Raw genomic sequence first — 14,116 nt, forward strand, 5'->3', positions numbered from 1 at the left:
CTCGCGCAGCCGCGGCCACTGACCGCCCGCAGCCCAGGCCTCTGGGCCCCTCGCGCCCCCGCCTCCCTTTCCCGAGACCACGAGCGACAGTTGGCGCGCTGGACCCGAGAGCCCTCACCTTCTTCCTCCGCCATGTTCTCCGCGGAGGCCCGGGTGCCCCTCCGGGTCCCGCGCGGCCCGGAGTCTCCGGCCCTCCGCGTCGCCGAACCCCTCGGCAGCCCCAAGACCGCTCCCGGCCGCCGCGCCCCCACTTCCTGACCCGCCCCCCTCCGGTGTCTCGGCCAACCGCGTCCCGCCCGGCGGCCCAGGAACCAGAGAGCCGGGAGCGGAGGGCGGCCGGAGCGTTTTGCTGGCGCGCCCAGGCCTGCGCGGGCAGGAAGACAAATCGACCGCGCGGGCGGCCCCGCCCACGGCCGGCGCTCCCGGCCTCCTCTTCCCCGCCTCCACCTCCCGGCTCCCGGCACCCTCCCCCTTCGCCCGGCCCTTCCTGAGGCTGGGCGTCCAGCGGGGGTTCCGCGGCGTTTGTCGTTCGACTCAGAGAAAATCATCAGTTTCATCTTCCAGACCCAGACCACACCCGCGCCCCGTTTGACCGAGAGGAAGCTAAGGGCCGACGAGGTGTCAGACACAAAGCTGGCGCGAGTTAGCGCTGGAGCGCACGGCTCGGGGCTCCCCTCGGTGCTTGCGCGCTACGCGGCTTCACGGAGGGGCGGAATGCTCGCGGTTGGCGCTGTGGTTTAGTGGGCCACTTTAGATGACACGAGCATTCCACGAAGGAAGCTTCTACTTCGCACTCAGTGTTTATAACGTCCCAGACTGGTTAAGCACAGACATTCGCATTTCGTGATACTATTAAAAAAAAAAAAAAAAAAGAGTAAAATGCGGGGGCCGGGATGCATTTAGATAATTCCACGGCGGCCGACCATAGTTTCAACTTACTGCGCTATGTGTACCCGATCTTGTGTTATTACATCGGGCATTCTCCAACAAACACCAGAACTTTCCCCCAACAGTATTCGGAAGTAGATTTAGGAACTGACAAAATGCTCATGTTATTTTATTTTTTTTTAAAGGTTTTATTTATTTTATTTGACAGAGATCACAAGTAGGCAGAGAGGCAGGCAGAGAGAGAGGGAGGTGAAGCAGGCTCCCCGCCCGAACAGAGAGCCCGATGTGTGGCTTGATCCCAGGACCTTAGGATCATGACCCGAGCTGAAGGCAGAGGCTTTAACCCACTGAGCCACCCAGGCGCCCCCAAAATGCTAATTTTAGAGAGAGAGAAAAAAAGGACCAGAACTCGCTGAAGTCACGGGGTAATTATGGACGTCCCATTCTTAGCAGGCAGCAAGATTCTCCTAATAGCACCTTTGCCAAGTAAGGATATTTGGAGAGAAGCTATCGCTTTTCAGTGCTGTGCAAAAAACAGTTCCAGGAACGCTTTTTATGCCTTTGATTGCCTGTAAATATGTCTCACCCTTAAACAACACTGCACCGGAAGTTAGAAACACAGTGGAGGTTGCCAGTAGACCAGAAAAGACCCGGATCAACGCAGAGCAGGAACAGAATGTGTGGACCTTGAAAACCACAAGATATGCGAGGACCCAGTGTAATGGGCAGTAGATAGCAGAGTATCCTTATCAGATGACCCTTACTGCAAGGGCTCCACCTCCTGGGGAACAATACAGTGGCCACTGAGGCCCACTGTTTTCCAACTCAAGAGTCTTAAGGTGATGCCCACTCCTCCTATAGTTCCTTCATAATCACCTCAAGGTGACTGATGGGCTTAATTGCCAATGTGCCTGCTCTGATGGGCAGAGAGGAAAAACAGCCTCTTAAACTGTAAAGGGAATCATGAAAGGAGAAAGATCGTTATTCAATCTTTACATAGAAATCAATGGAATCATGATTGTGTTCCATAGTAGAAACACTGTTCTTCCCTTGAACCCTGAAACCTCCACATAAGGATAATGAGAGTGGAACATTTTATTTCCCCTCAATCTCTCATTTTGCTCTGAGAGAAATAGGCCTTTTTTTGGTTTTTCAAAATGTATACATGATCCCAAAAGATAGAATCCTAAGTGCTCAAGATGTTGCCTTGCAGCAGGCATTATACCTGAGTTTTCAGTTTCCATAATTCCCTAATGATGGTCCAAATGCATGGTCCAAAGATCACTTCTGATGATAACTTGATTATTTTACCACTGCAGTCATGGACTGCTAGTTTCCAGTCCAAAATCTGAAGGTTTGTTTCATCATCGTTTGCCTCACCTTGACCTAAAGACCTCTTATTTTCTTAAATGGTCTTTTTTTTTTTTTAAGATTTTATTTATTTATTTGACAGAGAGAGATCACAAGTAGGCATAGAGGCAGGCAGAGAGAGAGCAAGGGAAGCAAGCTCCCTGCCGAGAAGAGAGCCCGATTCGGGGCTCCATCCCAGGACCCTGGGATCATGACCTGAGCCGAAGGCAGGCGCCCCTCTTAAATGGTCTTTTACTTGCAATATGCTCTCAAAGAAACAGTATGATTTTCTGCCACCTCTGGAAGTTTGAGGATCCCTTCTGTATGCAATGGATGTTTTTAGGGAGTGATATAAAATGTTCTTTGCTTTAAGAAGTTAAGTCATGGAAATGGAGCTTAGGAGCTACAGTAGTAAATTGGGTGAGGAATAAAGACTTGGAATAAGGGCATCGAAATAAAAATGTTCAAGAAGAATGGACTCAAAGGATGCTGGAGAGAAAATCTATAGCACCTGGTGACAAATTGGTTGTGATACATGATGAGCTGAAGATGATTCCTGAGATTTCTATCTTGAAATTAATCATGTGCTTTTTATATAAAAGCCCCTGATGACTTACCTACTTGAAATAAAATGCAAAGTCTATTTTTTTAAAATTCTATCAAATCTTTCATCTTATTATTAGTAACAGAACAGAATTAGTAAATCTTTGCATCAGTTCAGCTTTTCTTCTATTAAATATAGGGAATTTTTAAAAAGTGATTTATTTATTTTTTAAATTTATTTGACAGAGAGAGAGATCACAAGTAAGCAGAGCAACAAGCAGAGAGAGGGGAGAAGCAGGCCCCCTGCTGAACAGAGAGCCCAATGTGGGGCTCTATCCCAGGACCCTGAGATCATGACCTGGGCTGAAGGCAGAGGCTTAACCCACTGAGCCACCCAGGTGCCCCTAAAGGTAGGGAATTTTTTATCTTCATTATGTAATAAAGCCTTAGTTATCCATTGGTTAAAAACACATTTATAGGGGCGCCTGGGTGACTCAGTGGGTTAAAGCCTTTGCCTTTGGCTCAGGTCATGATCCCCGGGTCCTAGGATCGAGCCCCGCATTGGGCTCTCTGCTCAGCAGAGAGCCTGCTTCCCTTCCTCTCTCTGCCTACTTGTGATCTCTGTCAAATAAATAAATAAAATCTTTAAAAAAAACCATATTTATATTATTCTCAAACACCATCTCCTTTGTGAAGTCCGAACCATATATGATCAATTTGTTTTTGAAAACATGTGACGCACTTACTGCCATTATATTCTGGCTTGTATTTTGGTCATGTTTGATCCTCACACTTTCAAGTCTTTGAAAACAGACAAACACTATAGACAAATATTTTGAGAATTGAATTAAAAGTTGATGATAATAGCAAGTATTAGCTGTAGGTGGGACTTAGAAGACCAACATAAATCTTATATTCTGTATCACCATCAGAACTATCCCTTGATTTGAAGCTATTTTGTTCACTAATTCTGGTTGTGATTTTGGATTAATGTGGGATTTTCTTCCCTTTACCTTTTCTTTAAAAGAGGAATCAAGGTTTAGACTGTCAGTTGCAACTGCAGTTGCTTCTCAACTTGTTCCTCACTGTTCCTCATTGTTTGAAGCTGAGCTTCCATGCCTACTGAATACATTTTCCCTATTGTCACTCATCGTAAGGACTTACTGTCCTTTTCCACTGACTGGGAGAGCAACAATCATACAAACCAACAAGGTCAAACTGTGAAATATATAATCCTCCCAAGTGGGATAGACTAAACAATGTATGTTCTAGTTAGGGGCGCCTGGGTGGCTCAGTTAAGCATCTGTCTTTGGCTCAGATCATGATCCCAGGGTCCTGAGATCAAGCCCCACAGTTGAGCTCCATGTTGGGGCCTCCCTGCTTAGCAGGGAGCCTGCTTCTCCCTCTCCCCCTCCACCTGTTTGTGCTCTCTCCCTCTCTCTCTAATGGATACAATCTTTTTTTAAAAAAATGTGTTCTAGGGGCGCCTGGGTGGCTCAGTGGATTAAAGCCTCTGCCTTCGGCTCAGGTCCAGATCTCAGGGTCCTGGGATGGAGCCCCGAATTGGGCTCTCTGCTCAGTGGGAAGCCTGCTTCCCCCTTTCTCTCTGCTTGCCTCTCTGCCTGCTTGTGATCTCTCTCTGTCAAATAAATATATAATATCTTTTTAAAAAAATGTGTTCTATTTAAATATTTTAAAAATTGAACATATTAGACATCTTAGGAGATTTTCTTTTTTTTTCTTTAAAGATTTTATTTATTTATTTGACAGAGATCACAAGTAGGCAGAGAGGCAGGGAGAGAGAGAGGAAGGGAAGATGGCTCCCCGCTGAGCAGAGAGCCCAATGCAGGGCTCCATCCCAGGACCCTGGGATCATGACCTGAGCTGAAGGCAGAGGCTTTAACCCACTGGGCCACCCAGGTGCCCCTAGGAGCCCCTAGGAGATTTTCTAAAGTTCAGTTCTTTTCTAGAGTTAAAACTCCTCTAGAAAGAAATGTTTGACCTAATGGGTCATGTGAGACAATACTCATTAATAAAAGCAAAATGGGTGTCTGGGTGGCTAGATCGGTTGAGTGGCTGCCTTCAGTTGAGGTCATGATCCTGGGGGTCCTAGGATGAAGCCCGGCATGCGGGTCCTTGCTCCGTGGAGAGTCTACTTCTTTTCCCTCTACCTCTTCCCACTCCCCTACCCCCATGTAAAATCTTAAGAAAAATAAAAGCAAAACTTTATTGGAACTTAGTGGTCTATTATCGAGATTTTCCCAGCAAAGCGATTTTAGTAAAGACACAGGTTGCTGACTTTGTCCCAAGATTGTTTCCTCTCTTCTTTCAGGTAGTAAGCCCTCTAAATATTTGTGAAGTTGAATTGATTTGAATTATATTAGAGTTGCCAGATAAAATACAGGACGCTTTAGTATAACTATGTCCCATATAATATTCAGCCATATTTAATACTAAAAATTATCTGTTGTTTGTCTGAAATTTCCATTTAATTGAGTATTTGGTTTATTCTTCAGTTTGGCTTAGTGTTTTGTTCATTTTTGCTAACTCTGGCAGCTCTATTTATATGAATTCAGACTGCCCCATTCAAAGCCACCCAACACTGATTGCTTTCAAGCCTTCTGGGAACATGTAATTAACACATTAAATTCTTTCTTACGATAGAGGGAAGGCCGTTAGATAGCAGGCAGACTCTGAGTATATCAGTTGCACAAATTCAGTAACAAAATCTGTCATTTCTAAAACCCTAATGTATGAAGTTGTTTCTGCTGTTTTGCCATGCTGTAAAGGACTCGGGCAAGACCTGCATTGGCCCAGTACAGCCTCGGAGTGACCACTGAATCACTTCTCAAGTCATAATTTATTAGACAGGAGCACCTGGGTGGCTCAGTGGATTAAAGCCTTTGCCATTGGCAAGGTCATGATCCCAGGGTCCTGGGACCGAGCCCCACATCAGGCTCTCTGCTCAGCAGGGAGCCTGCTTCCTCCTCTCTCTCTGCCTGCTTCTCTGCCTACTTGTGATCTCTGTCTGTCAAATAAATAAATAAAATCTTTAAAAAAAATTTATCAGACATATCTAGACCTGCCATGTTGAGAACTAATCACACTTGCAAATTATAGGGATCTTAAAACCAAAAGAGCAGAATGATTTGGGGGGGGGGTTGTTTCCCACCAAAATTGTGACTTAGCAATGTAACAATTTATGTGTAATAGGGGAATTGGCATAACATTTATTTTTAAGATACAGTAAAAAATCAATTATGACATGACTTAGATATAGATACAATTTAAAAATCCTATTGGAATTTTAGATATCTAATCTAAACTGGAATCTTAGAATAGGACCCCGATGAGCCAGTAGCACTACATGTCCAGTAGATGGCAGAAGCAGCCAAAATCATCATGCGTAGGTAAATTTTATACCAAACTGTCTCCTTGGATGTGTATTTCAATGTAAAAAGTATACCATTAATAACTGGACTAATGCATTTTAACATCTTTAAAAGATTGTTATTTTTTTTTAAGATTTTATTTATTTATTTATTCAACAGAGAGAGATCACAAGTAGGCAGAGAGGCAGGCAGATAGAGAGAGGAGGAAGCAGGCTCCCTACCAAGGAAAGAGCCCGATGCGGGGCTCGATCCCAGGACCCTGGGATCATGACCTGAGCTGAAGGCAGAGGCTTTAACCCTCTGAGCCACCCAGGCGCCCCTAAAAGATTGTTATTTATTTGAGAGAGAGAGCAAGCACAAGGTGGGTGCAGAGGGAAAAGCAGACTTCCCAATGAGCAGGGAGCCCAATACAGGGCTCGATCCCACCACCCTGAGATCATGACCCCAGCCAAAGGTAGACGCTTAACTAACTTAGCCACCCAGGCACCCCTCATTTTAACATTTTTAATGGTGTTAAAGAAAAACAATTTTTTTTCTGTTTAGCAACATAAAAATTTATGAAAATTCTGAAAGCTGTATGTAATTATTATTATTATTATTTTTTAGAATCACATTAGTTTTCCCCTTCAGGAATGAACTTAAACTTGTTCATTCAACAAACAGGTATTATGTATAAATATCCCAAGCAGGGGCTAGTCACTAAGGATACAGTGGGGAAGGAGTTACACATTGCTCTGATGAAAGTTACAATAGCTAGGAAGCTGATTATAGGGAGATCTAGGGAATCAGGAAAGACCTTCCTCAGGCAATTATTTCTGCATAGCAATTGGTCAGTGAAGAGAGGAATAAGAGGGGAAAAAAAGTTGTTTCAGACAAAGATGGCAAAGGACTAGAAAAAGTACAACAAAATGTAGCATATGAGATGAGTGTCTTGGATAAAGCTCAGCAAGTAGCAGGAGGCAGCCCATGCAGTATCACGTGGCCATACTTGGGAGGGGTTTTTCCTGCAGCAAATGGGAACCTTCAAAAGATTTTTTTTTTTCCTTCAAAAGATTTTTAAGAACATGTAATCATTATGTGTGTTATTATCGCACACATATGAAAAACAAAGAGGCCAGGAGGAAACTTTTGGAGGGGATGAATGTTTGTGGCATTGATTGTGGTGATGGTTTTCACCTGTGTAAACTTAACTCAAACTTACTGAGTTGTTTATGTTAAATATGTGCCCCTTTTTGTATTTCAGTCAGACCTCAGTAACTTTTTTTTTTTTTTTTAAGAACATACAGGGGTGTCTGGGTGGCTCAATCGCTGAGCATCCGCCTTCCGCTCAGGTCAAGCCTGGGATTGAGCCCTGCTTTGGGCTCCCAGCTGGGCAGGAAGCCTGCTTCTCCCTCTCCCCCTCTCCCTCCTTGCTATCTCTCGCTGTCAAATAAATAAATAAATAAATCATTTTTAAAAAAAGAAAGAACAGGGCACCTGGGTGGCTCAGTTGTTGAGTGTCTGCCTTGGGCTCAGGTCGTGATCCCAGGGTCCTGGGATCGAGGCCTACATCGGGCTCCCTGCTCAGCGGGCAGCCTGCTTTTCCCTCCCCGACTCTCCCTGCTGTGCTCCCTCTCTCACTGTCTCTCACTCTGTCAAATAAATAAATAAATTCTTAAAAAAAAAATAAAAAAAGAAAGAACATAATTGGGGGCTCCTGGGTGGCTCAGTTGGTTAGGTGTCTGACTCTTGATTTCGATTCAGGTCATGATCTCATGGTCATGGAATTGAGCCCCGCATCTGGCTCCATGAACAGTGCAAGTCTGCTTGAAATCTTCTGTTTCTCCCTCTATCCCTCCCTGTCGTCCCCCGACCCTGCACAGCTCGCACTCTGTCTCTCTCTCTAAAATAAGTAAATAAAATCTTTAAAGACCATGTAATCAGATCTGTGGTAATTAAGAAAGGGTTTTTAAAAAGCATTTTGGCAAGAGAAGCAAGCAGAATTTGATAGAGTCCAGTATTGAGGAAAAAACACGTGAAAGAGGAAGTTAAAGAACTTTCTTAACTTTGGCATCCAGGGGTATGTGGCACTGCTTCCTGAAGTAAACCGAACACAAGGAGTAGCACATCACAGAGATCATAGAGAGAGAAGTTCTATTTTAAGCATGTTGAATTTGAATTGCCAGGGGAGATGTCCAGTTGGAAACATTTTAGTGTTAGGTACAGAAGTCTGTAGCTCCAGCAGAGGAGTGTGGAAGAAAATGAGTTTGTCCAGAGACTGAAAAGAAGGAAAAGGTAGCTGAAGAAGGAACTGGGAGAAATAACATCAAGTAGGGAAGATAACTCACCAGGTAGGCTAGAAGCAGAACAAGCTGAGAATTTCAGACGAATTTTTTTTTTCCTACTGTCGCCCCGGGGAGGGGCGGGTGTACGGTTCCTAGAAGTGCTGCAGTACCAGGCTGATGTGTGGAGTGGATGGAACAAACTCCTATTCCAGGTGCCTTCTCTGAAAGTCCGTTTAACATTGTCCTTGGACAAAGACAGCAGATATTAAACTGATAGGACCAGATACTATGCTTGATCTTAGCCAAATGGCTGAGAAGCGGTTCACACTGATTTTATTTTTTTTAAAAAGATTTTATTATTTATTTGACAGAGAGAGATCACAAGTAGCCAGAGAGGCAGGCAGAGAGAGATGGAGAGCAGGCTCCCCAAGGAACAGAGAGCCCGATGCGGGGCTCGATCCCAGGACCCTGAGATCATGACCTGAGACGAAGGCAGATGTTTAACACACTGAGCCACCCAGGTGCTCCTGGTTTTAATTTTTTAAAGATTTTATTTAGTTATTTGAGAGAGAGGGAAGAGAGGAAGAGAGAGAGAGAGGGAGAGAGAATCTTAAGCAGACTCCACGCTGAGTGCAGAGCCCATCTCAGCGGGGCTCGATCTCACGACCCATGAGATCATGACCTGAGCCAAAATCAAGACTTGGACACAACCAACTGAGTCACCCAGGTGGCCACACATTGATTTTTTTTTTTTTAAGTTTATTTATTTAAGTAATCTCTGCACCCAGAGGCTCGAACTCCACTGGGTGGAGTTCGAACTTGCACACTCCACTGAGCCAAACAGGAGCCCCTACATTAATTTTTTAAAATGTGTTTTTGGTGGGGGCGCCTGGGTGGCTCAGTGGGTTAAAGCCTCTGCCTTCAGCTCAGGTCATGATCTCAGGTCCTGGGATCGAGTCCTACATCAGGTTCCCTGCTGAGTGGGGAGCCTGCTTCCTCCTCTCTCTCTGCCTGCCTCTCTGCCTACTTGTGATCTCTCTCTCTGTGACATACAAATAAAATCTTTAAAAAAATGTGTTTTTGGTGTTTAATTCTACTATCATACAGGTTTGGGTTATAAAACATTGGCTCAAATTCAAATGTGTAGCCAGAAGCTTTGTTACCCATTTATCTACATTCACTTTTAGAACAGAAACAATATGCAGCTACTGAATAATTCAGGGGCTGAATTAGAGGCATGCTGGCAATAAAGTAGAAAGGCAGACCCAAGGAACACTCTGAAGCCCTACTTTGTGACATTGTAAACAACAAACAGTATTTGTGCTGTGCTCAGAAAAAGAGCCAAGTGGATAAAGGAGCAACTAGGAGAATATCAACCACATTACCCAGTCTCCAAATCTTATTTTCCAGGTCCCTCCCTTTACTTTCTGTGCAGCTGTGAGGTTTTACTTGACCGATGCTTCCATTTTCTAGTGTCATAATGGCAGTACCTGCTATATAATAGGTTGTTGTGACGATTCATTTAACCAATATAATGCTTGTTACTGTTGGACATACATGTTCTCCGTGGTGGTTTTGTTGTTCACAGTATATTCTTCCCATGTAATGAGTTCCAGCTTGGTTTTTGGCTCCACATATCTCTCCACATTCCACATAATGGAATTGTGTTGGACTACAGTGAAATTAGGACAAAATTTAAGTCTAAGATAGGGGCAAGTCAAGTAATTTGCTTCTGAACCTTTTTTCCCTAGGCCCACACATTGGGGTCTTGGCTTTTACTATGTCACTCAGCACAAAGGAAGCAGTGTAGAAAAAAGTTTTCTATTTTTTTCAGTGTAGAAAAAACGTGTAGAAAAAATAGTTTTCTCCCTAAGGCACCCACGTAGTGCACTTATTCCTGAATTTCATCCTGATGGCCTTTGGTTTTCGAAGTTTTCTTATTTATGTGTTAGAAACAGAGAGAGAGAGAGAGAGAGAGAGAGAGAGCACAAGGAGGGGGAGCAGCAGGCAGAGGGAGAGGCAAGCTCCCCACTGAGAAAGAAGTCCAATGCAGGACTTGATTCCAGGGTCCCGGGATCATGACCTGAGCGAAAGGCAGATGCTTACTAATTGAGCCACCCAGGCGTCCCTGGTCTTCAAAGTTCGGATCATCTCCTGCCTAGTCTGCGTTTCCTTGCATTAGCACATAAGACTACAGCATGAACAGATCAGATTTAACCTTGAACTAAAAGCATCCATAAACAGAGAATTTCCAATAGTCCAATTTTTTTTACTTGGGACTCAATCCCAGGACCCTGGGATCATGACCTCAACAGAAGGCAGGGGCTTAACCAACTGTGTCACCCAGGCACCCTTACCAATTTAGTTTTATTCTTCTACTCTTCTCAAGAACATCACCTATTATAGTGGCTTAATTTTTTTTTAAGATTTTATTTATTTGACAGACACCAAGAAAGGGAACACAAGCAGGGGGAATGGGAGAGGGAGAAGCAGGCTTCCCGCTTAGCAGGCAGCCTGATGTGGGGCTCGATCCCAACACCCTGGGATCATGACCTGAGCTGAAGGCAGACGCTTAATGACTGAGCCACCCAGGCGCCCCAGTGGCTTTATTTTAAACTTGGAGATCTCTTTATTTGTTTTATTTAGTCATATCTACACCTAACACAAGGCTCAAACTCATGACCGAGATTGGGCGTCCCACACTCTTCGGACTGAGCCAGCCAAGCACCGAGGATCCATTTTAGACTTGACCCAAAGGATTTCGTTCAAAATAATACAATGGGGAAAATGGAAAGAGATATAAAGCAAGATGGGCCTGGAGTTCATCATTGTTGAAGCTAGGTAAAGGGTGCAAAGTGTTCATTATTCTACTTTCATATGTCCCCAATAGCTGGGGAAAGTAGGGCAAAGAGAAATTGTGCAATCAACTATAAACCTGAGAGACGGAACTTTAATGTCTTATACATATTCTGGTCCTCTTTGTGCTCATTTTTTTCCTTCCTTTATTCCACACCCAGTTTTTTTTTTTCTGCCATGAGATCAGCCACATGTGTGCCATCTCAGGGAGGTAAATAGAAAAACGAGTTTAGCACGGGCAACTTTTTGGTTACAGCAAGGAATATCCCGGGCAATGTTAAAAGCCTGCCAGGGACAGAATGGGGGTCAGAATCTCAGCTTGCCAGAGATCTCTGCCAGCTCCTTGCAGATGATAGCAGACACCCTAAGGTGAAGTACAAACCGTAAAGGACTCCATTTTTGTAAATGACATTAAGGACTGGGACTGAAAGAATTTCCCAGGTGAATTAAACTTCCTATCCCATGAATGCTTCACAAGGGCTGAGTGACTGCAAATGTGCTGGACAGAGAAAATACAGGTATACTTCTTACCCGTGAGGTTATAATCCAAATTCAGAATTGACATACTCGAGCTCTGTAACAAGATTATGTATGCCAAGTGATCCCGACAATATAGGACAGCTCTGAAATAGAACTCAGCCAAGCCTTGACTGTACTCCTGAGGAACAGATAAAATTCAGATTTGAGAATATTGTGGAAATCCATATGGGCAAAGAGCAATTGGAATAAAGACTGTGTGGAATTCAGAAACAGAGTGCTCCATCTTCTCAGTTTTCTGTGGCTTATGCAGGTTTTTAGATTGTCAAGTAGAGCACCAGTAATAAAATGCAAGGACAAAATGATCTCACTGTTGTCACAGTTAAACATTTCAGAATGAAAGTTTCAGTGATTTATGCTTTAAAGGATGGCTGTTTGGGAGGCACCTGGGTAGCTCAATCAGTTAAGCAGCTGCCTTCAGTTCAGGTCATGATCCCAGGGTCCTGGGATGGAGCTTGCTTCTCCCTCTCCCTTTCCTTGCTCCCAAATAAATAAATAAATAAATAAATCTTTTTACAGGGGGTAGGGTTGTTTGACCTGTACCTGGAGTGCACTTATCCTTGGTGGCTTTTACAAACCCTTATGGCAACCAGGGAAAAACCTTACCACTTTGGAAAAACATGGCTTACCCATGCTCTCCCATCATGACCCTAACTCTTCCAGGAATAAAAAAAAAGCACACATGCTTTGAGATTAAACAGGCGGGTTTTATTATCAAATGTAACAATTCTACGAAAACTCTAGTACCGTGGTTAAGTATTACTTTCTATCTTAAAGTCTCTCAGAGCTTTGGGCCGACAGCATCTTAAGGCATCAAGTATAAACAACTCTTTTTCTGATCTTAAGTGCCAGTTGTCACCAATTTTCAGACCAAATGTTGTGTTTTGCTTTGTTTTGTTTTTTCCTACTACAGTTAGAGGGCCATTGCTGGTCAGATGAAGAGGGAATGTTTGGCTCTCCATTCAAGGTGTCAATCAAAATAATGCAAAGGAAATAAAAATAGCCACAGAAGCCTGCAGGGCACTGCATCAAAACCAAGGACAATAGGAGTAACTTAAAGACACATGAGCACTTAATCAAATCCTGTTTTCCTCTTTGGAGTTGCACAAGGCAGCAGTACTAGCTAGCTAGTGTCTAATATTGCACTTTTTAGCATAAACACAGCTAAACACACAGTGCTAAACACTGACAGCATCAGTACCTGCTCTAGTGGCTTCAGTGTTTACCTCTCAGTCCAGCATGCTGACTATAATCCTAGGCTTTTAAAAAGTTTTAATTATTTGACAGTTAAGGCATTAGAGAGAAAGTTTTAAGGCTCTATCTTAATATATACAAGCATTCACTTCAGTTAGTATATTGCTTTCTAGAATACACTGTTCAAATATTCTCATTTTACGATATTAAAAACTATGGAATTTCTCTTATTAAAGTCCAAACCATCAGTAATGGGCAAAGTACAATATAAAATAATACATATGAAGCCACAATGTTCAGTTACAGTTTAAACTAGAAATTACTAACTACAGATAGCTGCTTCATTTTTGGTTTCGCATTTTGGCCCCTAGTTCATTCTTATTTACAACTGGTACCTGATGAGAAAAAAAGGTGAAACTTTGAAGCTAGGAGTGTTTGGTGGTGGGTGCAAGAGGTCTTCTGATTTATCCCAAGGTGTTTAAAAAGGCAGTTGCGTTGGTTTAACTGTAAGACTTAAGGATTCCAAGACCTTATTCTTGAATTAGTAAGAGGGCACACTTGTGCAGAAGACATGGAGAAAGAGAATGAAAAATAGGAACAGCTTCCATGACACAGTTCCTGATGGAGATGGCAGACACTAGTATTTTTTGTCCAAGACTTAAAACTTAGAAAACACCTACGATGCCACATTAGCTGGAAGTAATGGAGTCACCTGATTTCAAATTCACATTTTAAATGCCTATTTGCAATCAGCAAGGAGCCAGGCGTGCTGCTTGCTATAAGGATTTGGCTTCACTGGCTCAAGTTTTTTTTTACTCTACCAAATGACTGGGCAAAAGCCCACTGTCCAATCATGTTTGCTGAAAATACTGCAGCCTGAGCGTAGACAAACTTCCCCTGAAGTTGCTAGAAGTTGTCATATCTGACGGCTTCAGGATCACCATACATCTTTTAAACACTGAAACAAAAAAACAATGAAAGGAAATATTAGTCTCCAAATTTTTCAATTATTGGCAGCTATAAAAAAATTATTTTGAATGACACAAGGTCTTAAATTTTAAAAAAGCCTTAAGGTAGTCCAAATTTTTATTT

General features: G+C 43.2%; 2 protein-coding genes and 1 non-coding gene across 10 annotated transcripts in view; all 3 read right to left on the bottom strand.

Moving 5' to 3' along the window:
• The window catches only part of DPY19L4 (dpy-19 like 4), a 61,526-nt gene extending 61,091 nt beyond the window's left edge, over positions 1–435 (bottom strand). For 2 of the 3 annotated variants that reach the window (XM_032858675.1, XM_032858674.1), the window contains exon 1: positions 119–364. In XM_032858675.1, coding sequence (XP_032714566.1) covers positions 119–134 — 16 coding nt within the window. In that variant the 5' untranslated portion in view covers positions 135–364. Of the gene's footprint in view, positions 1–118 lie in introns of all 3 variants that reach the window. The other variant, XM_032858676.1, reaches the window with a different exon arrangement.
• Positions 436–8,573: 8,138 nt separating this feature from the next.
• LOC116868455 lies at positions 8,574–8,759 on the bottom strand. Its single transcript, XR_004382847.1, has one exon. It is a non-coding gene; the product is annotated as a U2 spliceosomal RNA (small nuclear RNA).
• A 3,757-nt stretch (positions 8,760–12,516) lies between these two features.
• Positions 12,517–14,116, bottom strand: part of ESRP1 (epithelial splicing regulatory protein 1) — a 54,947-nt gene continuing 53,347 nt past the window's right edge. For all 6 annotated transcript variants that reach the window (XM_032858689.1, XM_032858686.1, XM_032858688.1 and 3 more), the window contains one exon: positions 12,517–13,982. In XM_032858689.1, the coding sequence (XP_032714580.1) occupies positions 13,962–13,982 (21 nt within the window). In that variant the 3' untranslated portion in view covers positions 12,517–13,961. The remainder of the gene's footprint in view (positions 13,983–14,116) is intronic.

Source organism: Lontra canadensis, unplaced genomic scaffold (assembly GCF_010015895.1).
Source record: "Lontra canadensis isolate GAN:19392208 unplaced genomic scaffold, GSC_riverotter_1.0 scaffold15, whole genome shotgun sequence".
In the NCBI taxonomy this organism is placed as follows: domain Eukaryota; kingdom Metazoa; phylum Chordata; class Mammalia; order Carnivora; family Mustelidae; genus Lontra; species Lontra canadensis.